This window comes from Piliocolobus tephrosceles, chromosome 2, assembly GCF_002776525.5.
Source record: "Piliocolobus tephrosceles isolate RC106 chromosome 2, ASM277652v3, whole genome shotgun sequence".
NCBI lineage: Eukaryota > Metazoa > Chordata > Mammalia > Primates > Cercopithecidae > Piliocolobus > Piliocolobus tephrosceles.
In genome coordinates, this window is record NC_045435.1 from 73810181 (window position 1) to 73837945 (window position 27765).

Consider the following 27765-nt stretch of genomic DNA (forward strand, 5'->3'; position numbering starts at 1 on the left):
GGGTGTGTTATGCGATCACTCTATGCCGCGCGTTCCGGGGTTCCTGATTATCCCTAGTAGCTAGGACAGCAGACCCGACCCCCCCCCCCCCCCCGATTTTTTTTTTTTTTTTTTTTTTTTTTTTTCAGTAGAGATGAGGTTTCACTATGTTGACCAGGCTGGTCTCAATCTCCTAACCTCAACTGATCTGTCCACCTCAGCCTCCCAAAGTGCTAGGAGTACAGGTGTGAGCCACTGTGAGGACTGCTGTTTTTGCTAGTACAAATAGTAGCACACATAACAACAACAACAATAATACTTATCCAGCCCTTACCACGTGCCAGTGTGCATGCTAAGTGCTTGACACATATCACCCCCATGAGTTCTCACAAGAACTCTATAAAGTAACTATTATGTTATCCCCATTTTACAGCTAAGGAAACTGAGGCACAGGGCAGCTAAGCCAAAGGAAAGTTAATGACAGAGCCAAAATTGCCACTTAGGTGTTTCTCCTTTAGTCTGAGATCTAACCACTGGTCTAAACTGCCTCTCAGTACATTAGAATGCTGCTTTATCTATTGGTAAATCCAGATTTCCACATATCCGGACAGCCTGAAGACAGAGAGTTCAGGGCCACTAATGCCCACACAAATAGATCTGCCTGTAGTGTGAGGAGCTAGGAGGGAAGCCACCTGTATGTCTGCAATAACAGAACTTCCATCTGCTCCAGGTACTGTGCATCCTATTTAATGAGCATGTTTCCACCCAAGAAAACGCAGAGCCGGAGCTGACTAGACAGAAACAGTACATCTCAGCCCTCAGTTTTTCTTGGTTTTGACACCTTCTGGTATGTGCCAAATTAGCAATAAATTCTGAGGAAAACCTCAGAGGGAAAGCCCCTCCCTCAAGCAGACTTTCCGAAGGAAAATTGTTGCTTTTTCTCTGATCCCACCAGCTTTCCCATTCAGAAGCCTTTAACCAGAAATCCCCTCTGTTCAATTAGAATCGTGACTCATGTTCTTACTTCAAAAAAAGAAACCAAAGTTTGTCATCTAAAAAGGAGGAGGAAGAGTGTGAAGAAGAGGGTGCTTTAGAGTCAGACTGTTCTGAGTTTAATTTCTGACTGTGTCCTTCATCAGCTGTGGAACCTAGGAAAGTTACTTAAACTTTCTCAGCCTCAGCTCCCTCAACTGTAAAACAGGAATAATAGTATATAATGATATAGCTAATAGTAAGTATTTACTTTAACCTAGCTATTGTTCTAAACACTTTATGTTTCTACTTTAATCCTCACACCCTTGAGGTAGGTACCATTAGTATTATCCCCATTGTATAGATGAGAAAACCGAAGTAGAGATAACTCTAGTAATTTATTTGCCCAAGGTTGCACATGAATCTGGGCAACATATCTCCAGATTTAAGCTCTTAACTCCTCAAGATGAGTGTAATAAATTCACATAAAGTGCCTGGCACAGCACAGAAAACTTGTAACACTTCACTAAGTAGTAGTAATTGTTTTTATTATGAAGGAGTAGTTAACGATTCAATATGAATTACACTGTATGGGTTCTATGAACTTCTTTTTCTACTTTTATTCTCATGTATTATGATTATATACACAATAGATGTTGTAGCTGTATTCATTGTTGCAAATCTCTTTCTCTGGATGCAAAGTAAAGGGAAAGCGTTAGTAGCTGCCAGATATAAATTGCAGAAAAGTGTGAGGCTGTTACAGTCTTGCTAGTCATTACTAAAAAAACTACAGTATTTCTTGCCCACTTCCTGAATTTGATTTTTTACATCATCTACTTCCCTATGTACCTAAGTCCAAGATTTCCTTTCACATATTTAACTTATTGTTTGCTGCTAAAATGATACGTTTTCCTCTGCCCATAGAGAGATTTTGTAATAAAGCTGACATTTATTGTGCATCTACTTCCTGACATGCCTCATGCTTATACATCACAAGCACTGTCTCATTTAAGCCTCACAACAGCCCTATTAGTGAGGAACCATTACTGACCTGTCTTATGGAGCACCAAGAGGTTAAGCATCTTGACCAACATCTCACAGTAACTGGTAGAACTAGAACTGGAAGATTATACTCTTAACTGTTACAAGCCAGTAATCTCTCTCCTTAGCCCTGGCTGAACCTCCCTCTTATGTCCATTTATTCCATGAATACATTAATATATTATTTTAAGCACTGACCAGGACAGCTAGATGATCTATGTAACCCCAGGAGCTGTTTGCGCCGGCCTCAGCAGCAGCACAGGGCTGATAAACTTATCAGTCATCCAGTCAATGCTCCCTGCCTCAGCTTTGGTCCAGCCATCACCTCTCTTGCCTGAGCCCCTGTGACCAGCTTTTTACTGATCTCTTTGCTTTCTCTCTTGCCACCCCCTTCCTCCTACAGTGTATTCTCTATCCAGCAGCCAGTGAGATCTTCTTAAATAGAAATATGATTGTGTCCCCCCTCCCCCCACTTTTAAAACCCTTCCATAGTTTCCCGTTCATATTTAGAATAAGCATACTGGCAATCTGATTTACCCATTTAAGAGGTCAGTCTAGCTACTGCAGGATGAATGGAGAATAGACACAAGAAGGAAAGTAGGAAAGCCCATTAGCAGACTCCTGTCATGGTCCAGGTGGTGTTGTTGATGGTGACTTGACTGGGTAGTTGCAATAGGGATGGAATGAGATGGGATACATTTGGGAAGGCAAGTTTGAAGAACTTGGCAATGGATTACATGTTTTGTATGCAGTGTTTTAAAATCTCATCAGAAATCTTTAGAAAGATCACTCTGATCTCTCAAGAGCATGGCACTTAAAACCAACTGAACTATAACAAATGTCTACTGACCAGTTACCATATATCAGGAACTCATAGGAATTCAGAAAGAAGAACATGGTTCTGTGCTAGGTATTTAGAAAGCAGGATCAGAGTTCCTTCCCTCCAGAAACTCACAGTTCAATAGTAACAATAACTATAACCACAAATAAATTAAAGCTGTGTGATAATTGTAACAGCAGAATTATCTACAAGGCCTAGGAGATGATGACATCAAAGTAAAGGTTTAAACTGAGGGAGAATATGAGTTTTTCCCATGAGGAACAGGGAGAAGGCATCCCAGGCAGCATAGGTTGTACCAAGTTACAGAGGTGTGAATTTTTATGGTGTGGTCAGGAATTACAGATACACAATGTAGATAATACAATGTGTGGGAACCAAGTCAAGGGTGTAAGCAGAGATGGAAAATGAAAAGTTTTTTAGGCTAGGTCAAGATGCTGGACTTTGTCCCTATAGGCTAAGGTTTTCCCGAGTGCATTCATGCCACTGATAGTACACTAGATCGTTTTAATGATATACAGACGAGCATGGATCAGATATAATTGGCCTTCCCTATCCACAGGTTCTACATCTGAGAAATCAACCAACCATGGAAGGGAAATATTTGGGGGGGAGGGGGGAAACAATGAAAAATAAAAATGCCATAATAAAAAATAATGAGAATTTACAATAATACAGTAGAACAGCCATTTACATAGTATTTACATTGTACAACGTATTATAGGCACTCTAGAGATGATTTAATATATGTGGGAGGGGCCAGGCGAGGTGTCTCATGCCTGTAATCCCAGCACTTTGGGAGGCCGAGGCAGGCAGATCAGCTGAGGTCAAGAGTTTGAGACCAGCCTGGTCAACATGGTGAAACCCCCTCTCTACTAAAAATAACAAAAATTAGCCAGGCATGGTGGTACACATCTGTAATCCCAGCTACTCAGGAGGCTGAGGCAGGAGAATCGCTTGAACCCAGGAGGTGGAGGTTGCAGTGAAGAAATCATGCCATTGCACTCCAGGCTGGGTGATGGAGTGCGACTCCATCTCAAAAAAAGAAAAAAAAAATTTTTTAAAAACGATGTGCTTAGGTTATATGCAAATACTACACCATTTTATGTAACGGACTTGAGCATCTGTGGATTTTGGTGTCTGCAGGGGTCCTGGAACCAATTCCCTGTAGATGCTGAGGGACAAATGTAATCATTTATGTATTTTAATGTGTGCTACATAATGTATAATTAGTATATCAAGCCTATAATATAGTTTCTTTTTCAAAGTAAATGTATTCATGTTAAGTAAGTTAATTTGAAGGAAAATATCAAGTAAATCAATAGAACAGGTGAACAGATGTGGGACCAATCATGAAAATGAAATGTAAGAGGCCAAAGTTTGAGGCACCTTTCATATAAATGGCAGGGGAAGGGGGTAGGCACTGAAGGAATTTTAGCATGGAAAAGGCATGATAAGATTTGCAGGTGGTAAGCTCTGTCTCATTTCCAGGAATAGGATGAAAATCATTCTCGTGTCCCTGAAACCAATTAAGAGGTTCCTCTATAATTGTCCATGGAAGCAAAAAATGTGGGTGGGGACTGAAATAGTGGAAGTGGGAAGAGGGAAGACGGAGCCGTGAGGAACTCCCCAGGAGGTAAAAACTCAACTGCACTTGGCTACTGAGGAATAAGGATGAGGAAACAGAAGGACCCAGGATGACTCCTGGGTTTCTGGCTTGAAGGTCTGAGTAGATTTTGGCTGCCAGCCACTCTTAAGGGCCCCTGAAATTTGTCAGGCAGGAAAAATTTTACTTAGGTGAATTCTTCATTATGTTCCAAAGCAGAAATTCTGTCTGATTTGAGGTGAAGTGAGGATTTGGAAGTTTTCCAGTGGGTATTGATGACAGTAAACAGGTAAAGCCAGTTTTAGAACTCGGTATTTGAATGTATTTCAGTATGACCAGATCTCTCCTTTCTTAGTTGGATAGAGCCTGAAAAATGCCAGTCTCGATTCCTAGATTGGTGCCAGTTCAATATGTAACAATCCACAAAGCAGATAGGATAATACATGAATTGATTAGTAATACTGATCTTAGGCCAGGCGCGGTGGCTCATACCTGTAATCCCAGCACTTTGGGAGACCGAGGTGTATGGATCAACTGAGGTCAGGAGTTTGAGACCAGCCTGACCAAAATGGTGAAACTCCATCTCTACTAAAAATACAAAATTAGCCAGGCATGGTGGCACATCCCTGTAATCCCAGCTACTTGGGAGGCTGAGGCAGGAAAATCACTTGAACCCAGGAGGAGGAGGTTGCGGTGAGCTGATATCGCACCATTGCACTCCAGCCTTTGAAACAAGAGTGAAACTCTGCCTCAAAAAAAAAAAAAAAAAAAAACCAGTAATACTTATCTTAACATATCCAGATAGCTTTGAGCTCTGCCTCTATAGTTCTCAACCCTCCTTTTTATTTTATTTTCCTGTATAAAAAATTAATTTCTTTCAACAGAAGAGCTTTTGGAGAAGGAGGAAGGAAGTGGGGAGAACTTCCTGTGTTGACTTGGAACTTCCTCCCTGTAATGTACCTGCATTTCTCCCTGTAATACACCTGCAATACAGCAAAAGAAAACAAGGGAAGGTTTTCCTGAATGAAACTTGACAAGAGGCAAAAGAGTTGTGAGATTTAGCACCCTCTTTTTTCTTTTGTGTGCAGTGTCTTTCAGGAGTTCCCCTACCTGAAAGACTTTCAGCACGTACACAAATTAAGTTGCAGCATAACATTTTCCAAGGTGCTTTCTGGAATCAGTCAAGGAGTCTAAGTCTCACGATAGGCCTCAATTCCTCCTGTAAGTGGAAGTGAACAGTGCTTGCTGTTGCTTATGCTCAACCACAGGCTCCAAAATCTGTGCCCTGTTCCTGAGCCATGTGCATTTCCTTGTTTATAAGTACCAAGCTTCATGGCAAAGTGTGTTCAACAATTCACTTACTCATGCATTAATGCAGCTCTGGTCTTTCTCCTTTCCCTTAGGTATTTATGGGCCATCGGTAAGAATGTCTGGAAGAGATGGAAGAAAAGGTTTTTTGTATTGGTGCAGGTAACTAACTCTTCAACTCCAATAATATCAGTCTTAAGAGACATCGGTATTAAAGATTTGCTAGAATGAATGAATGCTTTTTAACTGAGTATAACTTTAATAGAATACACAGAGCTCATGCATTTAGCACAATGAATTTTTACATATATCCATGTAACCACCATTCAGAGGAGGATATGGAACATTTCCAGTACCCAAAGGGCTCCCTTGTGCTCTATTCTCTATTTTTATATCACTTTAAATTTTTAAAAAAATTAATGGATACTCATAATTTCTTAATTCAAACAATACAGAAGTATGTGAGATAAGTCGGGGAGAGTAGACTCCCACCCCTGCCCGGTCTCCTGCCAGGGATGAAGGATTCCAGGAGGGAGCAAGCTCATGCCAAGTGAGGGCTACAGGGACATTGACTTCGGCTGAAAACAATGTAGCATTTTGAAAAGAACTGAGATAGGCATTATAAGTAAAGTCAGAATTTAGTTGGACTTTTTGCCTCTATTTTATTATTTAGTGTGTTTAAATTTGAATTATCTGTGTGGGAGTGCTCTACTCTTCTTGGTGCCTGGTGCTTCCAAAAGTCTTAGCCAATGTCCCCTAACTATGTTTAATATCTAGAATAAATGTTTCTAGTAAACTTCTTTTTTTTTTTTTTTTTGTTTACTTAAACAAACCAAATTCTTCAAGTTGTTCTGCAACTTGCTTTTTCCACACAAGTTATTTAGATCCCTTCAATGTTTACACACATAACTCTGGCTCTAATATCTGTAAACTTTTCCCTTTTGGATAGACTTCTGGACTTTTCCAATTTAGACTATTCTTAATACTGCAGGGAACATCTGTGTATATGGATACAAATGTAGATGCAGATATTGATGTTAATACATTAGTCATATATAAATAATACCTTTACTGTTGAGCATTTCTTAAATTTTTTTCCAGAAATAGTAATACCTGTCCTTGAAAGACCCCATCTTTTTGGTTGGGGAGGGGTATTTATTTTTTGCATCAGGATTTTTTGGTTTACAAAGAAATTTTCCAGTGCCTCTTTTTAATTTTCAGACTCCACCGGAGCATTTAAACTATAATTCAATTTGCAGAAATCTAATTTATGCTATACTCTGAAAGATTTCACAAAGTGAGTCAACTTGTAACTGAGTGACAAAGGTGCTTATTGGGTTACTTGACCAGGATTAATATTTAGAGTTCTACCAATATTTAGAGTACTTTATACTCGGAGACCTGACTATACAGCAACTCCCTTTTAGGTCTAAATGACCTTGAGGGTTCCACCAACTCTGAACTTCTAAGACTAGACCGTCTATAGATCTACTTAAGTCTCTGCTGTGCCACTAAGGCAAAATGCAGCTCTCTGACTCTAATAAGCAAGAGGTAATCTTTGCTTTCAATATTGTTGTAGGGTAGAACAAAACCTTAAAGTGATTTAGCCGCAAAGAACATTTTGGAATGATGCCCATCCCTCAAAATAACCCGTGGTTGCCGGGTGTGGTGGCTCACGCCTGTAATTCCAGCACTTTGGGAGGCCGAGGCGGGTGGATCACCTGAGATCAGGAGTTCAAGACTAGCCTTGCCAACATGGTGAAACCCTGTCTCTAGTAATAGTACAAAAAATTAGCCGGGCATGGTGGTGCCTGCTTGTAATCCCAGCTACTAGGGAGGCTGAGGCAGGAGAATCACTTGACCAGGGAGGTGGAGGTTGCAGTGAGCTGAGACTGTGCCACTGCACTCCAGCCTGGGCAACAAGAGCAAAACTCCGTCTCCAAAAAAAATAATTAAAATAATGCATGGCTAAGCAATTGAAGCTATTTTAGCTTGCAGTACATTTCCTTAGACTATTAACTGACCAATATTTATTCAGCACCTACTTTGTGTGGAGCACATTGAGAGGACATAGAGAAGAACTAAGGTCTGGTATTTAGCTCCCAGAAAGGAATCTGTTAGAGTTCTACATATGCAAACAGCAGAAATAGACTCAAGCTAATTAAGGTTTAAAAAATGGATCTGTGGAAGGCTTTGGAGTTAACTCATAGAATTGTGAAAAAGTCTGAATTACCCATCCATGTTAAGAACAGGACCAACATAGTTCCAGAAATCCAAGTTGTGTTAGGCTTCTCCAGAGGGAGAGAACCAATAGGATATATGTATATAAGAAAGGGCATTTATTAGGGAGAACTGGCTCACATGATTACAAGGCCAAGCCACACAATAGGCTGTCTGCAAACTGGGGAAGAAAGAAGTTGGTAGTGGCTTATTCTGAGTCGGAAAACCTAAAAACAAAGGAAGCCAACAGTACAGCCTTCAGTCTGAGGCCAAAGGCCCAAGAGCCCCCAGCAAGCCACTGGTACAAGTCCCAGTGTATAAAGGCCAAAGCACCTGGAGTCTGATGCCCAAGGGCATTAGGAACAAAAGGAACCATGTAGCAGGGAAGAAAGATGAAAGCCTGAAGACTCAGCAAACAAACTTATCCCACCTTCTTCTGCCTGTTTCGTTCTAGCTGCGCTGGCAGCTGATTGGATGGTGTCCATCTACACTGGATGTGGGTCTTCCTCTCCTAGGCCACCAACTCAACTGTCAATCTTCTCTGGCAACACCCTCACAGACACACCCAGAAATAGTACTCCACCAGCCATCTAGGCATCCTTCAATCCAACCAGTGGACACCTTATATTAACCATCACAAGTCCTGGAACCATGGCCAGTGCTGCTGGTGTGGTCATGAGACAGACTGGCTCTGACCACTTTCCATCCTTGCATCTCTCCTTGAGGGTCAAATTTCATAGAGGGAGAATTGGTTTAGTCCAACCTGGTTCACTCCCAACTTTTAGCAGGAAGAATGGGTGGCACTTGGATTGACAGTCCCACTGGATTGTCTTTCATGCAAAATCAGGATGCCATTACCAGAAGGAGAAATGGATACTGGGAAGGTAAAAATAACTGGTATCCACTTTAAAGAGCATACAATGTAAATGGGAAGACAAGACACATCAAAAGAGACGGTGCTGGCCAGGAGCAGTGGCTCACGCCTGTAATCCCAGCACTTTGAGAGGCGGAGGTGGGCGGATCACTTGAGTTCAGGAGTTTGAGACCAGCCTGGGCAACATGGTGAAAATCCATCTCTACTAAAAATACAAAAACTAGCCAGGCATGCTGGCTTGTGCCTGTAATCCCAGCTACGGGGAACGTGGAGGCAGGAGAATTGCTTGAACCCGGGAGGTGGAGATTGCGCCACTGCGCTCCAGCCTGGGAGACAGAGTGAGACTCTGTCTAAAAAAAAAAAAAAGCAGTGCTGAGTCATGCATGGTTCTCGCCCCTCAGTGCTTCTCATTGCACTTGGCACAGCAGTCTCTCTTGGAATCACTTGGGAGCATGCTTGGCCTCCCCGATAGACTGTGCACTGTTTCAGGGCCAGTTTTGTTTCTGATTCTTTTTTGTGTCCTTCCCTCTTTCCTCCACCACACTCATACACAGTCCCTAGCCCAGTGTCTGGCACAGGCAGTCAGGAAATGTTCATGGAAGAGAAAAAAAAAAGGAAGAGAGAGGAGAAAAACTCAGGCAATACCTTGGGTGGTGCTGAAAAAGAAGAGATCATGTGCTCCGAGAAGTGGCTGGTGACAACCATTCTCAGATTTCTGAGAACTTCTGATATGATTAAGTACTTAGGAGAAGTAGATGACCTCTTATTTAGGGAGATGAAACTCTTCAGGAAAAACAAGAGGAAATGTGTGGAAAACATCAGTAAAGCCATATCTGTACAGTAAGTATAGGGAGAACCAAAAGGGAGAGAATGATTTTTTCAGGCAACTGGAACACAGGTGTTTAGAGCCTTCACACTGAGCCTTCTACCAAGAGAAGATGAAAGTCACACAGCAGCTAAAAAGCAAGTTCTGTGCTCACTTCTGAGAATCATAAAAGGGTACTTCTCATCTAAAGTTCAGTATCTTTCCTAGAAAGGCAGGAGAAAGTAAGTACAGAATTCTGTGACATTTTTCATGTACATATGATTCTCATTAACTTTAAAGAGCTGTCAAGGTATGTTGGGTACATCAATCCCCCCAAAAAAATCTGTTTCAGCCTGAATCAGATTTCTCCCTTAACAACCTCTGTGACACACAGAGGTGACATGAGATTCCCATCATCACAAAGATAATGGGGGAGCCAGGGTGACAACTCAGGTCTTCTCTTTCAATTCTTGTCCCATTCACCACGACAATGTCTAAAAGCAATTTGCTGGCACACCCAGAAAATACTGCATTATTTTTCAATGATTTCCATTTTTTTCTTCTCCTCTATTTAAGTGATCACATTTAGAAGCACTTTATCAATATCATAATGAAAAAAACATGCTCCCTTTGAAACAACCCCAATGCCATCAGAGCTGCAGGAGGAAAGTTCAAGGCGCCAGTGCTGGTCCAATTCAGAGGAAGCTAAAATGTCCCAGGTTGTTTGAAGAAAACGATGTCAGTCCAAGTGGTGACAATTGGCCCCCAACAGCTGCATGCAATGTTGAATTCAGTCATATGTACATCTTTAGCCACCAACCCTTACTTTGAAACTCAAAATGCAAACATGAAACCCAGCGAACCACCCTGGTTCAATTTGCAGAATGGTGAGGGTTCTGGGAGAGGGGGAAGATTCCCGTAACCCCGCCCCTGCTCCTGGGCAGCCTTAGAGGGAACTCCCTGGAAAACAGTGTGGAAACCACCAAACAGAAAGTATATCTACCCAAGTGACTTACTGAATCTTTGTGTCTTTCAATTCAGATGTTAGATCTTATGGAACGTATTTATATAGAGTGCTAGGAGCACACAATTTCCAACACAATTATGATTTCATACATTAGATTTAAAACAAGGAAAATTGTCTGAAAACAACAAAGGTGAAGAGAGGACATCCAACATTAGTCTCCTCAAAATTCATCTCCTGCACACACATATAGAGTATACGTTTTTGCTTATAACACGTAACAATTAAAACTCTCCCTGACTGAGATTTCCTATTAGTGCTACTGTCTTTAGGAACAAAATGTTAGCTATAAAGGGACTTTCTACTAGTCAGGGACAAAGGACATACTCAGAGGAGTGCTGGACCAAAGTAGCAATTCCCATTTCTTAAGGATCAGAGGTAAAATTATTATAGATGTGGCTAGAGTCTGCCCTACCAACTGTGAAGGGAATGAAGCAGTCGCAAGGAGCTTCTGTGCCAGAGATTCAAGCATTCCTGTGTGATGAGATGGTGTCTGTAAATGTGGGCCTGGACCATCTGCATCAGGTGTTGTTTAAAATGCAGATCCCCAAGGTGCCATCCAGAAGACTCTGATGTAGTAAGTCTGGGGTGGGGCCCAGTAATCCGTACTTATAACAAGCACCCCAGGAGATGCAGGTGGTCCAAAGGCCACCCTTGGAGAAACACTGTCTTGGAGGTCGTTACCCTGCTTAAATGAAAGGTCTTATTCCCTTCAGAGGACACCATCTTAGAGTTTATGTTCTCTATGGAACCAAGCATCAGAGTAGCTAAATAGATGACTATATTTAAATGGCATAATAAAGCCTCCTCTTGCCATGTTCCTTGAAATTCCAATATATGTCCTATAAACTTGGTTGGCTGCAAACCCTAATCCAGAGATTAAGGGGAAATGGGCCTTCAGTACCCTGAGTCAAGAAATTACTGGGGCCTTGTTCTAAACCCTCGGGTCCATGGCGAGAGCCAAGCACACGGATTACTACTGTTAGTAACTCTAATGTGACCAAATCAACACTAATGATAAAGGTGCCAATTCCATAGAGCACCGCTGGATAGCCAGAACTCCCCACCCTGTGTGTGTAAGGAGAACAGTGAAAACAGGCCAACTTATCACCCATATCAGGTTAGAAAGTCTTAACGCTATCATCTTTTTATTTAAAAAATATTTTTATTCTGTGATCAAAAGATTTCCAGTGGCCGAACATAGTGGCTCATGCCTGTAATCCTAGCACTTTGGGAGGCTGAGTCAGGTGGATCACGAGGTCAGGAGTTGAAGACCAGCCTAGGCAACATGGTGAAACCCCGTCTCTACTAAAAATACAAAAATTAGCTGGGCATGATGGCGCACACCTTAGTCCCAGCTACTCAGTTGGCTGAAACAGGAGAATCACTTAAACCCGGGAGGCAGAGGTTGCAGTTAGCCAAGATCACTCCACTGCACTCCAGCCTGGGTGACAGAGGAAGATTCTGTCTCAAAAAAAAAAGATTTCTGGTTAAAATCTACTGTTTTGATGGGTGTTCAAATAATTTCTGAGACATTTCCCCCCATTTTAGCACTATACAAACAGTAATATTATGTGGTTCCTCTAATGATGTGGACAATCACTTGTATTTATATGGTTTCTTAGAGTTTACAAAGTGTTCGTCAAGCTGGTCTTCACAACCTTTCTGTACTACAGTGAGGACAAGGCTTTTCTCAACTTCACATTAGAGAAAACTAAGGCTCAGAGTGGCTAAGTGGCCTGCGCAAGGTCAATGGCTTATAAGCAGCCAAATATGAAACCTAACACAGGCCAGGTGCAGTGGTTCACGCTTGTAATCCCAGCACTTTGGGAGGCCAAGGTGGGCAGATCACAAGGTCACGAGCTCAGGAGATCGAGACCATCCTGGCTAACATGGTGAAACCCCATCTCCACTAAAAATACAAAAAATTAGCCGGGCGTGGTGGCAGGCACCTGTATGCCCAGCTACTTGGGAGGCTGAGGGAGGAGAATGATGTGAACCCAGGAGGCGGAGCTTGCAGTGAGCTGAGATCCCCCCGCTGCACTCCAGCCTGGGAAACAAAGCGAGAATTTGTCTCAAAAAAAAAAGAGAGAAAGAAACCTAACACAGGTCTTTTGATTGCAAGTGTCTTCAGTAACTCCAAGCACTTAGACAGGACTGGCACCCAAAGAGATCAATGCATACAGAATGTTATATATATGATGGAATACTACTCATCCATAAAAAGAAATGAATTAATGGCATTCACAGCAATTTGGATGGGATTGGAGACTATTATTCTAAGTGAAGTAACTCAGGAATGGAAAACCAAACATCAAATGTTCTCAGTCATAAGTGGGGGCTAAACTATGATGATGCAGAGGCATAAGACTAATACGATGGACTTTGGGGACTCAGGAGGAAAGGGTGGGAAAAGGGTGAGGGATAAAAGACTACAAACTGGGTTCAGTGTATACTGATTGGGAGATGGGTGCACCAAAATCTCACAGATCACCACTAAAGAACTTACTCGTGTAACCGAATACCACCTGTTCCCCAAAAACCTATGGAAATAAAATATTTTAAAATAAAACATTTGCCGGGTGCGGTGGCTCAAGCCTGTAATCCCAGCACTTTGGGAGGCCGAGACGGGCAGATCACAAGGTCAGGAGATCGAGACCATCCTGGCTAACACGGTGAAACCCCGTCTCTACTAAAAACTACAAAAAACTAGCCGGGTGACGTGGCGGTGCCTGTAGTCCCAGCTACTCGGGAGGCTGAGGCAGGAGAATGGCGTGAACCCGGGAGGCGGAGCTTGCAGTGAGCTGAGATCCGGCCACAGCACTCCAGCCTGGGTGACAGAGCGAGACTCTGTCTCAAAAAAATAAATAAATAAAACATTTTTAAAAGAATGTTCTAGAACTGAATTACTCAGATAGAGCCAACATGGCTCCTCTGTTTCTGATTCCCAACTAAGAATGTTACCAAAAATTATGTTCTAGCTTTCAGAAAAATAGCTAAATCAGAACAAGATAAAATATTGTTAGATAATATATAATGCCTTGGAATACAGTAGTAGTCACCTGGGAATACAATATTGAAATAAGTTAACCACAAAAATGAATTGTAAGACATATGAGTAGTTGAAGAATTTGTAGCTCTGAATGTTTGTTTTTGCCACTCAACTCCACAATTGCTCTATAAGACATTTATATTTATATTCTGGTTGCAAATGGCAGATGTCAACCCAAACAACCTTAAGTTTTAAAAGGGGAAGAATTGTATTGGTTAGCTAATTAAACTAGTAATTAACTGGAGAGTCTTCTGTCATGGCTAGATCAAGGCCTCAAACAACATTATCAAGCCTCTGTCTCTCAACATATATAATCTCTTGGCTCTGCTTTCCTCTGAATTGACTTCACCCTCAGGCATGATCTCTGGCAGCTCAAGCCTTACAAAAGTTTACCAGCCCCAGAGAAAACTATTCTTTTCCAATTGTTCCAGTACAAGTGTTTTACTCACCGTACTTCCAGCTAGACATGCAGTTAGTCCCACACAAACCACTTGCATTGAAAACTGAAAAAAGAGTGGTTCCCAGAGGAAGACCAGGATTCAGTTGTGGGAAGGCAATGAATGCCCTGCATGCACACATAAGAAATGCCCCCACAGGCCGGGCGCAGTGGCTCAAGCCTGTAATCCCAGCACTTTGGGAGGCCAAGACGGGCAGATCACGAAGTCAGGAGATCGAGACCATCCTGGCTAACATGGTGAAACCCCGTCTCTACTAAAAAATACAAAAAAACTAGCTGGGCGAGGTGGCAGGCGCCTGTAGTCCCAGATACTCGGGAGGCTGAGGCAGGAGAATGGCGTAAACCCGGGAGGCGGAGCTTGCAGTGAGCTGAGATCCGGCCACTGCACTCCAGCCTGGGCGACGGAGTGAGACTCCGTCTCAAAAAAAAAAACGAGAAATGCCCCCACAGAAGGCCAGGTATAGTGGCTTGTATCTATAATCCCAGCACTTAGGGAGACTGAGCTGGGATGATCACCTGAGGCCAGGAGTCTGAGACCAGTCTGAGCAACATAGTGAGACCCCATGTCTACAAGAAATAAATTCTCTTTTAATTATCAAAAAAGGAAATGTCCCACAGATGTTATCATCATCCCTATTTAAAGATCACAAAACCATGTCCCAGAAAAGTTAATTGAACTGTCTTGGTTCACATAGAAAATAATGGATCTGAAAACCAAATCCAGTTCTGCATGACTCTAAAATCTATTCTCCTTCTCCTCCACCAAATGGCCTTCACTTCAGTGCCAATCAGGAATCTGGGATTTAGACACTGTGATCCTTCATTCGCAACTACATCACATTAAAAATAGTCCTTAGTCTCCAGGAACTGTGTGATTCACACCATAAAAATTTTCTCCATCCTCAGATTTTGACTCAATCCATCAATGCTTCCTCAGGAATTCCTTGCCCAACCACCCATCTAGACCAAATCTCCACGCTCTTACAGTATGATATACCTCTCTTTTTAATATTTGCCACTATTAAAATAACACGTTTCTGAAATAACATGATTAATGTCTACCTTCACACTAGACATGAGAGGAGGAATCATGTCTGGTTTTCTGCATGTTTATAGTCCCCAAACGGAACACACTACCTACGTATTTGTTGAATGAATGAATGCATGTATTATAAACAACTCTTTTCTAAAATATGTATGTGAATTTTGGACAAGGGCTAGTGACCAAGGTTCAGTAAAAATAACAGCTGATTAATTTTCAAAGAATGATGGTAAAAGCAAGGAAAGGGGATTTAGACAAAATTCATTCTACTGTTCCATGTCCAAGTATTTTAGTCTCCTATAGGTGATAAGAAGAAGGGGAGGGGAGAGTTGGGACAAGAAAGGTCTAACCTTTTCATCTCATGACTGGAATCTACTTGCTAACTATAATTGAAACTCAGGGTCACTCTTAGAGGTTATGGATAGTTCCTGTATTTAAAACAGTGGTTCTCACACTTTAGCATGTATTAAGAGATATCTGGCCAGGTGTGGTGGCTCATGCCTGTAATCCCAGCACTTTGGGAGACCAAAATGGGAAGATCACTTGAGCCCAGGAGTTCAAACCAGCCTAGGTAACATAGTGAGACATCACCCCCCCACACACACACCACCATCTCTACCAAAAAAATTAAAAAAAAAAAAAAATAGCCAGGCATGGTGGCACATGCCTCTAGTCTCAGCTACTGGGGAGGCTGAAGCAAGAAGATCACTTGAGCCCAGGAGGTCAAGGATGTAGTGAGCCATGTTTGTGTCACTGCGCTTCAGCCTGAGCAACAGCAAGACCCTATTTTGAAAGAGAGAGAGAGAAAAAAAGAGAGAGGGAGAATCTGAGACAATTGTGAAAAATGTATAATCCTAAGGCCTACTCTGAACTGAGTTTCTGATTCTGGTCTGACTTAAAGAATCTACATATTAACAATCTAATCTGCCCCCCCTCACCCCCCACACACACTGTCTAATAATAGAGGCAGCTGCTGTCATCCACTTTTTTTTTTTTTGAGATGCAGTTTCACCTTTTCTGGCAGGCTGGAGTGCAGTGGTGCGATCTCAGCTCACTGCAACCTTTGCCTTCCCATTTCCAGCGATTCTCCTGCTTCAGCCTCCAGAGTAGCTGGGATTTTAGAAGCCTGCCACCATGCCCACCGAATTTTTGTATTTTTAGTAGAGAGGGGGTTTCACCACGTTGGCCAGGCTGGTCTCAAACTCCTGACCTCATGATCCGCCTGCCTCATCCTCCCAAAGTGCTAGGATTACAGGTGTGAGCCACTGCGCCCAGCCCGCCACCCGCTCTTTAAGGAACATTATTTCAAAGCATTCTCTAGTTTAAGCAAGTGACTGGAAATGAGCTAAGGGTTTTTAAAGGTGTATCTGAGGTGCAGCCACCTTTAAAATAAAACCTTGCTAACTGTTCCCTCAGAAGTCCCAACTGTCTGTCCCGTGATTCCATGAGAAGGTACCTACCCTCTGAAAATCCCAAGGATGGGAAAAACATAGTCCTTTATGCCCTTCTCTCCAAAGTGCACTTTCAGATGTCTGCTGGTTGTTTAAGATCACTAGATTTTTATGCTTTCTGTTGTAGGCCAGGCTCTCTGACAAGGGTGGCTGACTTTCTCACTTTTAACATGCATTCCAGGCTCTGCCGTGCCTTTATTACAACAGTGCTCACTGCCTCCTTAGTTTTTCATCAACAAAATACAGTTTTAAAAGAATTCTATGACAGGGGAACATGCATTTCATTGGGAATGGCTTTTACTGAGTGCGGTCTTGTGGAAGTTTAAAAAATAAATGTAAAGCTTTCCAAATCTTTGCAATTCACCCACCATTCAAGCGCTCTAGAAAAACTGAGATTCCCCCAAAAATTTCCAATAATTAGAATAATTCAAAGAGAAATCATTCTTTCTCCCCTCCTTTATTTCCTAAAGTACTTTGCAAAATCCTAAATCAAGATGCTCCCAATAAACCAACTCAATTTGGTTTACCATCTCAAACCAGTTCAGTTTGTCAAGAGTGACTTTAGGATTGTAACCAGAAGAGGGCATCAGCATACAGCTCTCCAAGAAGGAAGCCACTGAAATAGAAAAGGAAAAAAAAAAAAAAAAAAAAAAAAATCAAAAAGCCCAAACCATGTAGTAATAGTAAATGCATAAATCTTGAAATAACACCCTTCTGTTGTGATTTTTTTTTTAATCTCAAGTGAGTGTCGGCAACTCTGTTTGGCCAATCACATTAACAAACTATGTCATCTCTCATGTTGCCAGATGAGAAATGCCAGGTTAAAAAAAAAAAAACAAAAAAAAATCTGGCTGGGCACAATGGCTCACGCCTGTAATCTCAGCACTTTGGGAGGCCGAGGCGGGTGGATCACCTTCAGTCAGAAGTTCGAGACTAGCCTGACCAACATAGAGAAACCCCGTCTCTACTAAAAATACAAAATTAGCCAGACATGGTGGCGCATGCCTGTAATCCAGCTACTCAGGAAGCTAAGGCAGGAGAATCACTTGAACCCAGGAGGTGGAAGTTGCAGTGAACCAAGATTATGCCATTACACCCCAGCCTGGGCAACAAGAACAAAACTCCATCTAAAAAGAAAAAAAAAAAAAAAATCTCCATGGGACCATTCCAGCAATATCTATGATCGTTGTCATGCAAAGGGTCACAGGAGATCTGTTATCCCTAGGATCAATAATAACAAGTTGGAAAGGCCTGGTGCTGTACGTGGAATACCATGTAAATTTTGGGAGTAAAACCTCTTGATTGGATTGTATGTACTCAACTTTCTAGAACCAATCAGAGTCAACTAGTGAATGTCCATTATATGGCAGATTTTGCTCATGGGAGTGAAAATACAATCAAGACATATGACTACCTAGACCTGCCTTCGATGAATTTATAATCCAGTAGGTAAATCCACCTATTGAGCTATGCTATATTAGAATGTGTGTCGAATGCAAGGAAGCTGCCTGTATAAATGCATATGCATATGAAGTGTTTGCTCTATGGGTATCACACATGGTATGTAAAACTCAATTCTCTATCAACAATAAGATGCAGGTAAATACAGATGAAGACTCTGAGGCTTAGAGAACAGACAGCTTAACAGAACTGGGATGGGACCCCAGGGCCATGGAACCCCCAGCCTACAATCTTAACCTTCCATTTTAGGAGAAGAGTGTGCTATTGGTTATTTTCTTTACTACAAGCAATTAATATGTGTTCCTTTATGAAAATACTCTCAGTGACCCAGCCTTAGGTTTCCCCTGACATTGCGATATAAGGAAGAAGTTCTGCAAACCCTTTACATTATGCAGAAACCCAAGTGGGGCAGTAAAGTTTCCATCAGGAGCCAACAGAGGGCAGCAACAGACAAACCAACTACCAAAAACATCCTCCTGTGGACACCCTGCATCTCTCCACTGGGACCCTCACGCCTCAGACAGTGGGGGAGATGCATGTAGCGCTTAAGAACGTCAATTTCTTATCACCATTAAAACAGCAAAAACAAACCTCACCGTAGAAGAGGCTAAAAATGTCCCCCGCTGGGATCAAAGTTCACTTAGAAAGTGTCTCTTTTAATAAAGGAAACTGAGGGATGAGGGATATGGCACTCCTTCTCCAAGACATTTGACATCCATGGATAGTAAATATGCCTGAGAGCTTTTAGCCCAAAGCTGGGAGGATGCTTGCTTTCCCACGGGCTCCTTGCAGACAAGCCAGATGTAGAAATGCTAAGTATATGTGCTGGGTCTGGATGCACTAGAGCGACAGGGTCCTGAAGGTGGGCCTGCAGCTGTGAGCACCCGCCCTGCACTGGCATGGTTTGTGTCGGTGGAGTGAGGGCTGCCATTAGGGCACCAGTGACAACAGCCACGCCACTGGGGGGCTGAGGATTGCTCTACTGTGACTGGCACCTAGCGATCAAGCACTCATTGCTTGTGACAGCGTGTCACTCCTGCACTTGTCTGAGATGAAAAGAAGACTTCAAAGCAACCAAAGTACTCCTTCAGCAGGAAGAAGAAGGGGATGAAACATGTAGATTGACGCTGATCAAAATGGTGCAAAAAATGAAATACTAAAATAAAAAGGCATGAATAAATGAATGTCTAGCCTCTAACTTCTGACCAAAAGGCCCATGTTGTATCTGCAAGCATAGCAGTCTCAGCCAAAGCCACAGTCACATTAGGTAGAACATACAAAATTGCTGTCATTTAACTACTTTTGACCTACAAAAATGGCAATCGCATGTAGCTTAACCCAATTATATTAAAAGCAATAATGATAATAGCTAACGTTCATCAAGCACTTACTAAGTGCCAGGAACAGACTCTCAGTGCATTCCACATGTGAACTCATTCAGTCTTCACGATAAGCCAATGAGGTAGGTTCTAAGGTTGCATCCAGTCTACAAACGAGGTTATGAAGGACCAGAGAGGTTAAGTAACATGCTCAACGTCACACAGCCAGGAGGTAGCAAAACTCAATTTGAATCCAGCCACTCAGTCCAGATTCTCAGAGGAGAGAACATGGGGGAGGGTTTTTTGGAGAAGACAGGCTCTAGGGGTCAACCTCACAGTCTGCTTTTCCTTAACAGGTCAGTCAGTACACATTTGCCATGTGCAGTTACCGGGAGAAGAAAGCGGAGCCTCAGGAACTTCTACAATTGGATGGCTACACTGTGGATTACACCGACCCCCAGCCAGGTACCCACCGACCCTCAAGGCCACGAGTCCACAAACCCTCAGCCTTCCCAAATCAATGGTCAACTAATAATTGCTGGGCACTTATTCCATGCTAGGCACTAAGTCAATTTACTAAGGGTTTCAGCTGTCAATGGCACAATCCCTGATATTATGCCATTTCCATCCCAGTTGGTTAAATGCCATCCTAACCTAGGGTTTTGGTTTTACTCAAGGGATTCTCTAATTTAAAACCAAAGAGGAAGAGCATTTTTCTTTTACCTACCTGTATCCACATGAAATATGGACTCCACCATACAAGGCTTAAAAAAAATTCTGAAAAAGTAGTAGTCCTACATGTACACCAAAGAGAGAGAGAGAGAGAGAGAGAGTGTGTGTGTGTGTGTGTGTGTGTGTGTGGTTTTTCACCAGCGATGTGTGAGCTTGGCAGGTTTCAGTGACCAAGTGAGCCTGCCCAATATATCCATATTCCCTAGCTACAATTCAAGAGCTCATAAGGTTAGCTGGCAGCACTTGAAAACCCTTCCTAAATGTCTTTTTCCCTGTGAAGACACCAATCCACAAGCAGAGACAATGAAGCCCTTAAGCCTTATATAACTAAGAAAACTACACAAACGGTAGTATTTCTTAAAAGTTCTACACTGCATAAGTTCTACATCCTGCCCCCTCGCACCTCTCCCCCTACCCATTTTATCTTTTTCCCAGAAAAAAAATGAATAGAAATCAGCCTCAAAGAACCTTCAAAATGGGAGGGGGGTGCGAAATCATTTCAGCATATTAATGAACAACAAGCACCAACAGCCCTCTCCCGGAGAAGTTTATTTTTATGCCAAATCTGCACAAGGAAAGCATTTCCAACCATACTGCATTATTTGGCCCAAAACCTTTTTTTCTACTCCCATATTGCTCTTCCACATGCAACAAAATACACATAAAAGAAAAACAGAGTTTGAGAGAAGATGGGGTGCTAACCTGAAAAGGTATGGCAGGGAAGACCTTGGGCCCAGCCCACTTAGTAAAATTAGCACCTTCAGAATCTCAACCGAGTGACTGGGCCCAGCCCCACCCCTTCGGACTTTCATATGTTATTTGCATCCTGCCGGAGCAGAATACAGAGCTGACCACATAAGGCATGAATTAAATGCTCTGCCTGGAAATCCTTCATAATGAGTAGAACCAAGGAGTTTGAAACAAACAATTTCATGCAACTTCTCATGGAAAGGATGGGGCTCCTGACTTAGGAAACCAGTCCTTAGGACATTCTGTGATGGTCTGTGTTCTTCTTAAGTCATTGGGTTTCCTTCAGAAACATAGATTCAGTCCTCCTTAGGACTTTCATTTTTAAGTAGAAGGCTAGGGTGAGGCGTGGTGGCTCACATCCGTAATCCCAAGGCGAGAGGATCGCTGGAGACCAGAGTTCACGACAAGCCTGGGGAACAGAGCCGGACATCATCTATACAAAAAAATTTAAAAATAACCAGGGCATGGAGGCACACATCTGTAGTCTAAGCTACTAGGGAGGCTAAGGTGGAAGGATTGCTAGGAGTTGGAGGCAGCAATGAGCTATGATTGCACTGCTGCACTCCATCCTGGGTGACAGAGATAGACCCCAACTCAAAAACTAGAAAGAATTGTAAAAATTAATAAATTTTAAAACATAAAATGGGAAGCTAAAGGGCCAATATGAGAAGGGAAATCAATACCATCTTATGACAATAATTCCTTTTAAGCCAGTTCATTTTCCTTTCCCCCCATGTGATTGTATTTTGCCCTCACAGTAATCCCACAAAGTGGATAAGACCAGGATCATTACCCCATTTTGTAAATGAAGAAGCTGAGATTCTGAGATATCAAAGGCTATTGTTTGAGACTGCCTGGTGGCTGAGCTGGAACTCCAGGTCTAACCCATGTCATGCTTTGGCATTTGCAATAAAGCATAGCTGCATGAACAGCTATAGCAAAGCCATGGTTGTTACTTCATCAGATGAAAGCAAAATTATCTTCCCTCAGTGGGGAGGGCAGGAGTGGAGGGAACTATTCTATCTACATGTGTAAGGAGTAACTGTGCACATATATTTTTAAAGCTTATTTCTTTTTACATCGATCCTATGAGGTATAATTTATAAATTTCTTTATGAAAGATGTAAGTGGAAAGATGTAAAATGTAAATCAATTATGTTCTTTAGAATAATAAGCATCTTCCTCTATCTTTCCATGTGCTAAGTCCTATTTATTCCCCAAGTAATGTTTGATTGAAAACGGAGACTGAAATTCTCCCAGTTGTCATGGGAAAGTCTAACTTGGCGCGTGGCTCACACCTGTAATCCCAGCACTTTGGGAGGCCGAGGCGGGTGGATCATGAGGTAGGGAGATCGAGACCATCCTGGCTAACATGGTGAAACCCCGTCTCTACTAGAAAAAAAATACAAAAAATTAGCTGGGTGTGTTGGCGGGTGCCTGTAGTCCCAGCTACTCGGGAGGCTGAAGCAGGAGAATAGCATGAACCTGGGAGGTGGAGCTTGCAATGAGCAGAGGCAGTGCGCCACTGTACTCCAGTCTGGGTGACAGAGCAAGACTCCATCTCAAAAAAAAAAAAAAAAGAGTGATTACTGGCCAGGTACGGTGCCTCACGCCTCTAATCCCAGCACTGTGGGAGGCTGAGGTGGGCAGATCACTTGAGGTCAGGGGTTCAAGACCAGCCTGGCCAACATGGTGAAACCCCATCTCTACTAAAAATACAAAAATTAGCCACATGTGGTGGCACACGCCTGTCATCCGAGCTACTCGGGAGACTGAAGCAGGAGAATCGCTTGAACCTGGGAGGCAGAGGTTGCAGTGAGCCAAGATTGCGCCACTGCACTCCAGCCTGGGCGACAGAGAGAGGCTCTGTCTCAAACAAACAACAAAAAAGTAATTATTAAAAATAAATGTTCCTGAGCCCCACTTCTAACCTGTGAACCAGAAAGAGGGAGAGGTCAGAACCTTTGTATTTAAATAAGCACTGCAGGGGATTCCTGAACACAGTAACAGTTGCCAGCTAGAGAGCCAAGCATTTTAACCAATGTCCTCAGATTTGAGGAGTCTCCTCAACTGCTCCCTGAAAGGTGAGTGTGCAAATGGGGAGGACTTCAGACTCTATCTCTCTCCCTCTTTCTCTTGATTTTATCCCGGTTGTCAGTGGACCCCACTGGTGGTGATTTTGGGCTAAGAACCCCCGTGGCCTATTGCTGTCTGCCGTGGAAGGGAGGGATGCAACTAAATATTGTTGTCTTAGTACCAGCCTACAGTCTAGGTGGTTCCCCCGACACAAGCATTTTCATTAAACTCTACTTGTTTGGGTCCTTGATGTTTAGTTTGGTGATTTGGCAATGTAAGTTTCACTTACAAGCTACTCCTTTTAAGCTAAAACTAAAAATGCTTCACTTTACCTTTCCCTGTGTATGGTTTGGAAAGTTTGAGACAATCTCTCAATTTCTATCTGATTAGATAATGAAGTCTTCAAATAAAAGAATATTAATCTAGAATAATTCAATGTCACAGTTATCAAACAACTAAATTATTCTTATACGATTCATAAAGACCTTTTTTACCCTCATAAATGGACCTCGGCCATGCAAGTTGTTGGAAGTGAAATTCCTTTCCCCTAGAGAGCTGGCCAGCATTCCTTTGCCTGGTCTGCCTCCATCTATTCCCAGACGTGTCTTTGTCTTTGACCTGTGGGACTGTGCCCCTCGTTCTCCAAGGAGAGACCATGCAAGGTCACACATCACATTCTTCAGATTCAGTCCCCAGGAATTGTTGCTTTTTCTAAGACTGATGGCCTTGCAGTACATGTGGGTCTTCACTTTGTGGATGTTCACTTTGCTTTCTCCTCTCTTGGTTCTCTTTCAACTGTCGCTGTTCTATCTCCTTCTTGCTTTCTTTGGTGTGTCCTCAGCCTCTGGTGCTTTCTGAAAAAGCCCTGTTGCTTTCTACTGCTGTGCTTGTCATTGCTGCTGTTGCTTTAGATGTTTCTTTTTGCCCTTACCCACTCCAAAATTAGGCTTCATTTTATTGTTCATAATGACTCTTAAGAGAGCTGTTAGTGAGGGCCAGGCCCTGGATTCATGCTTTGGTGCGGTGTAGCACAATGGTTATAGTCATCCGCTCTGGAGTCAAACAGCAGAGGTCAAAAGCCAGCTCTGACACATACAAGCCAGCTTTGTGTCCATGGGCTAGTTACCACCTTCCCCATGATTTAGTTTCCTCATCTGTAAAAATGGAATAACAGTACTTACATCATAAGGCTGTTGGGAGGATTGAATAAAAATATAACAACTTCCTGGTGTCTTTCCATCTCTACATCTAAATAACTGCACAGTGGAGAGGGCTGTCCACTTCCCCAAAGTAACTCCATGAACTGACTTTCTGACAGTAGCTCCAGAAATACAGTATCCCCACCCCAGCAGCAGACCCTGGGGGAGGGGGAAGGCTTGGGGCTAGTAAAAGTGATACCTGGTCATGTCTGTCCTGGCATTCCTTGACTGTAGCAAAATAGCTTATTCCTAAGGATACCACTAGACTAGGCTACAGGTCTATTGATCCTCTCTTCCTTTTAACTCTTTATTGCTCACTTTTCAGGATGAAAGCAACTCTCAGAGCTCTTCTTCCTCCTCCTTCCCTTTTCAGAATTTTCCTTTTTATTGTGCTGTTCATTAAGTTTATCAGGTTTCCCCAGCTTGCTAGCTACACATCATCATACCAAATTACGTACTTTAAAACTTTCCATACAAAATTAAGCAAAATAGTCCCTTATAATAAAAGCCACCACAAATCTTTTAGTAAAGCTTTATTGGTGTGATATTATCAGACCCTCCATATAAAGAGGTAGCTATTTATTGTCCTAAATCCCTGGCCATTCCAAGTGCAAAACTACCAACAGACACCTGTGCTTGCAGCATAGACACCTCAATAAATAGCGTCGGCACAATGAAGAAGTCTTAATATTACCAGAAATCATTTCCAATGACAAATATCAAACAGATTACTGGCTGGACCTCATTGGAAATTTGGGGATACTAATCACTCATTCATTCCCCTCTTAGTTTTTAATAATTGAGGAGGTGATGAGGAACCTGATGAAGATATGAAGTATTATTTCCAGCTAGAGAGTACCCAGTGAACTAAAATACAGGCTTCTGGAATATGCTGATGGACACAACATAGCTTTGGCCCGAACCCAAAGAGAAGTTTCCACCTACTTCTCTCTAAATTTTAACCTCGAGAACTGCCCATGGAAACAGATGGATCTAGAGCATATTCATTTATTAAACAATTATTTGTATACCCACTATGTGCCATGCACTATTCTAGGCACCAGGGATACAGCAGAAGCAAAACAGACAAAAACTACCTGCACTTATGAAGCAAAGTAAATTATGTAGTTTGCTAAAAAGTAATAAGAGCAATAAAGAAAAGTTAAGCAAGATAAGAGGTCACAAGAAGTGGAGGTCAAGGAAGGTCTCAACAGGAATGTGATGTTTAGGAAAGGACACAAAGGAGATAAGGTGTGAATCATGCAGATACCTGAAAGAAGAGTGCTCCAGGCACAGAGAAAAGCAATTGCAAAAGTCCTGAGGTGAGCACATGCCTGAGTGTTCAAGGAACAGCAAGAGGCCAGTGTGGCTACAATGAAGTGAGTACATGTGTGCATAGAGGGAGAGAGAGAGTATTAGGAGAGGAGGTTAGAGGTGGCAGAGGACCAGTTCATGGGGCCTTTCAAGCCTTGTCAGAACCAACGCTTTTCCTCTGAGTGGAACACGGAACTGCTGGCAGGTTTTGAGCAGAAGAGTGACATGACCTGACTCTAGTGCTAAATCCAGGACTCTGGCTGCCTTGTGAGAATCAACTACAGACAGTGAGGACAGAGGCAGACAGGTCAGATAGGAGGCTGTTAAAATAATCCAAGGATGATCATGGCTACATTTTTGATGGCCACAACTGGAGATGGAAGAAGTGGTCAAATTCTGGTAATATCCTAACGGTAGAGCCATCAGAATTTCATGATTCATTGGAAGTGGGTAGTAAAAGAAAGTAAAGAGTCAAAATTGACCCCAAGATTGGGGGCTTGAGCAGCAAGAGAGATGGGCTCAGCTTTGCTGAGGAGGTCAGGGAGAAAGACCAGGAGTTCAGTGTTGAGTTTCACAAGCTTGGGATGTCTATCAGATATCCATGGGGAGAGGTCAAGAAAGATATTTAAGCCTGGAGTCCAAGGGAAAGGTTCAGGTTGGAGGGAGAAATGTGATGGCCATCAGCGTACTCATGGTACTTAAAGGCTGGATGGCATCACCATGAGAGAGGGTGTAGCTAAAGAAGAGAAGAAGGGCAAGGACAGAAGGCCAGGGCATGCCAGCATTTAAAAATCAGTAAGAGGAGGAGCCACCAGACAAGACTGAGGAACAGCGGCCAGGAAGGTAGAAGGAAAGTAAGGGTTCCTGAAAGCTAAGTAAAGAAAGCATCTTGAAGAGAGGGGAGTGCAAATGCTGCTGATAGGTGGATGGGCCCAATAAAATGAGGACTTTGAATCAGTCGTTGGATTCAGCAATGTGGAGGTCACTGGTCATTCAACAATGTGTCCACTGAAACCTGGACAAGTTTCAGTGGGGCAGCAGCCTGATTGGAGGGGTTGTAAGACAGAAAAGGAGGGGAGAGACCCTTGCTACTCAACATGGGGTCCTCACACCAGCACCATCTGCATCATCTGGGAGCTTCTTAGAAATGCTGCACCTCAAGCTCAGTTCCAGACCTACTGAATCAGCAGCAGCATTTTAACAAGATGCCCAGGGGATTCATATGGGTACTAAAATTGGAAAAGCCTTGGTAGAGATTTCCCTTCATTGTAAAGAGAAGAGCAATAGGACAGTAGCTGAAGGGAGAGATGGGGTAAAGAGAGGTTTTTGTTGTTGTTCTGTTTGTGTTTAAAGATGAGGGAGAAAATAGTATGTTTATAAGCGGATGTCTGTCCCCCAAGCAGGCAGCCTGCTTGACAGTTCTATCCCCATCAGGACACAAAAAGATAAGATCCAGGCTCAGAAATACTTCTTCAACATCACAGTCCCACTCTGTGGCCAAGTGAGTCTCAGATTTCCCATCCTAGGTTAATTGCTACCCCCACTCTTCTGTCCCAAAGAAAAGCAGCAGAAACTGCTCTTTCAAGAGCTGAGTCCAGTTGAGAACATCACAGCTCAGCTTAGTAGAAGTTGTTACTCCTTTTTCTTCCAGGTTTGGAGGGTGGCCGAGCCTTCTTCAATGCCGTCAAGGAGGGAGACACCGTGATATTTGCCAGTGACGATGAACAAGACCGCATCCTGTGGGTCCAGGCCATGTATCGGGCCACAGGGCAGTCACACAAGCCTGTGCCCCCGACCCAAGTCCAGAAACTCAATGCCAAGGGAGGAAATGTGCCTCAGCTGGATGCCCCTATCTCTCAATTTTGTAAGTAAATATGCCATTTTACAAAAATAGCTCAGTAAACTTTCCAAAGTTGAATTAGAAAACCTAGTTGCTTTTGTATTTAAAATTTATAAAATCATGTTTCCTAAAAACATATAGTGAATTCAGGGGGAAAGTTGGGACAAATGTTAGATGAAAGTAATTTTAAAGTGCAATACTTGACCTTCTCTCACAAGGACTAAATGAAGAAAAGTGTATTTTTAGGTGGATTTTTATCTCTGTTTTGATGAGAGTACAGAATTCACAGCCAAACATGTATTTGTTTGAGTCCTTCAAATATAGTAGATTATGTATGTCCTTGCTTCATTTCTTCCTATTAAAAGTAATTTAAAAATAGGGTTGATTTGAAATCAACTTAAATCT

General features: G+C 42.5%; 1 protein-coding gene across 9 annotated transcripts in view; it reads left to right on the forward strand.

Annotated features, from left to right (window-relative positions):
• CADPS (calcium dependent secretion activator) overlaps nucleotides 1–27765 on the forward strand; it is a 483558-nt gene that overhangs the window by 301903 nt on the left and 153890 nt on the right. For all 9 annotated transcript variants that reach the window (XM_023200558.2, XM_023200583.2, XM_023200569.2 and 6 more), the window contains 3 exons: nucleotides 5840–5906; nucleotides 19806–19914; nucleotides 27172–27384. In XM_023200558.2, the coding sequence (XP_023056326.1) occupies nucleotides 5840–5906; nucleotides 19806–19914; nucleotides 27172–27384 (389 nt within the window). The remainder of the gene's footprint in view (nucleotides 1–5839; nucleotides 5907–19805; nucleotides 19915–27171; nucleotides 27385–27765) is intronic.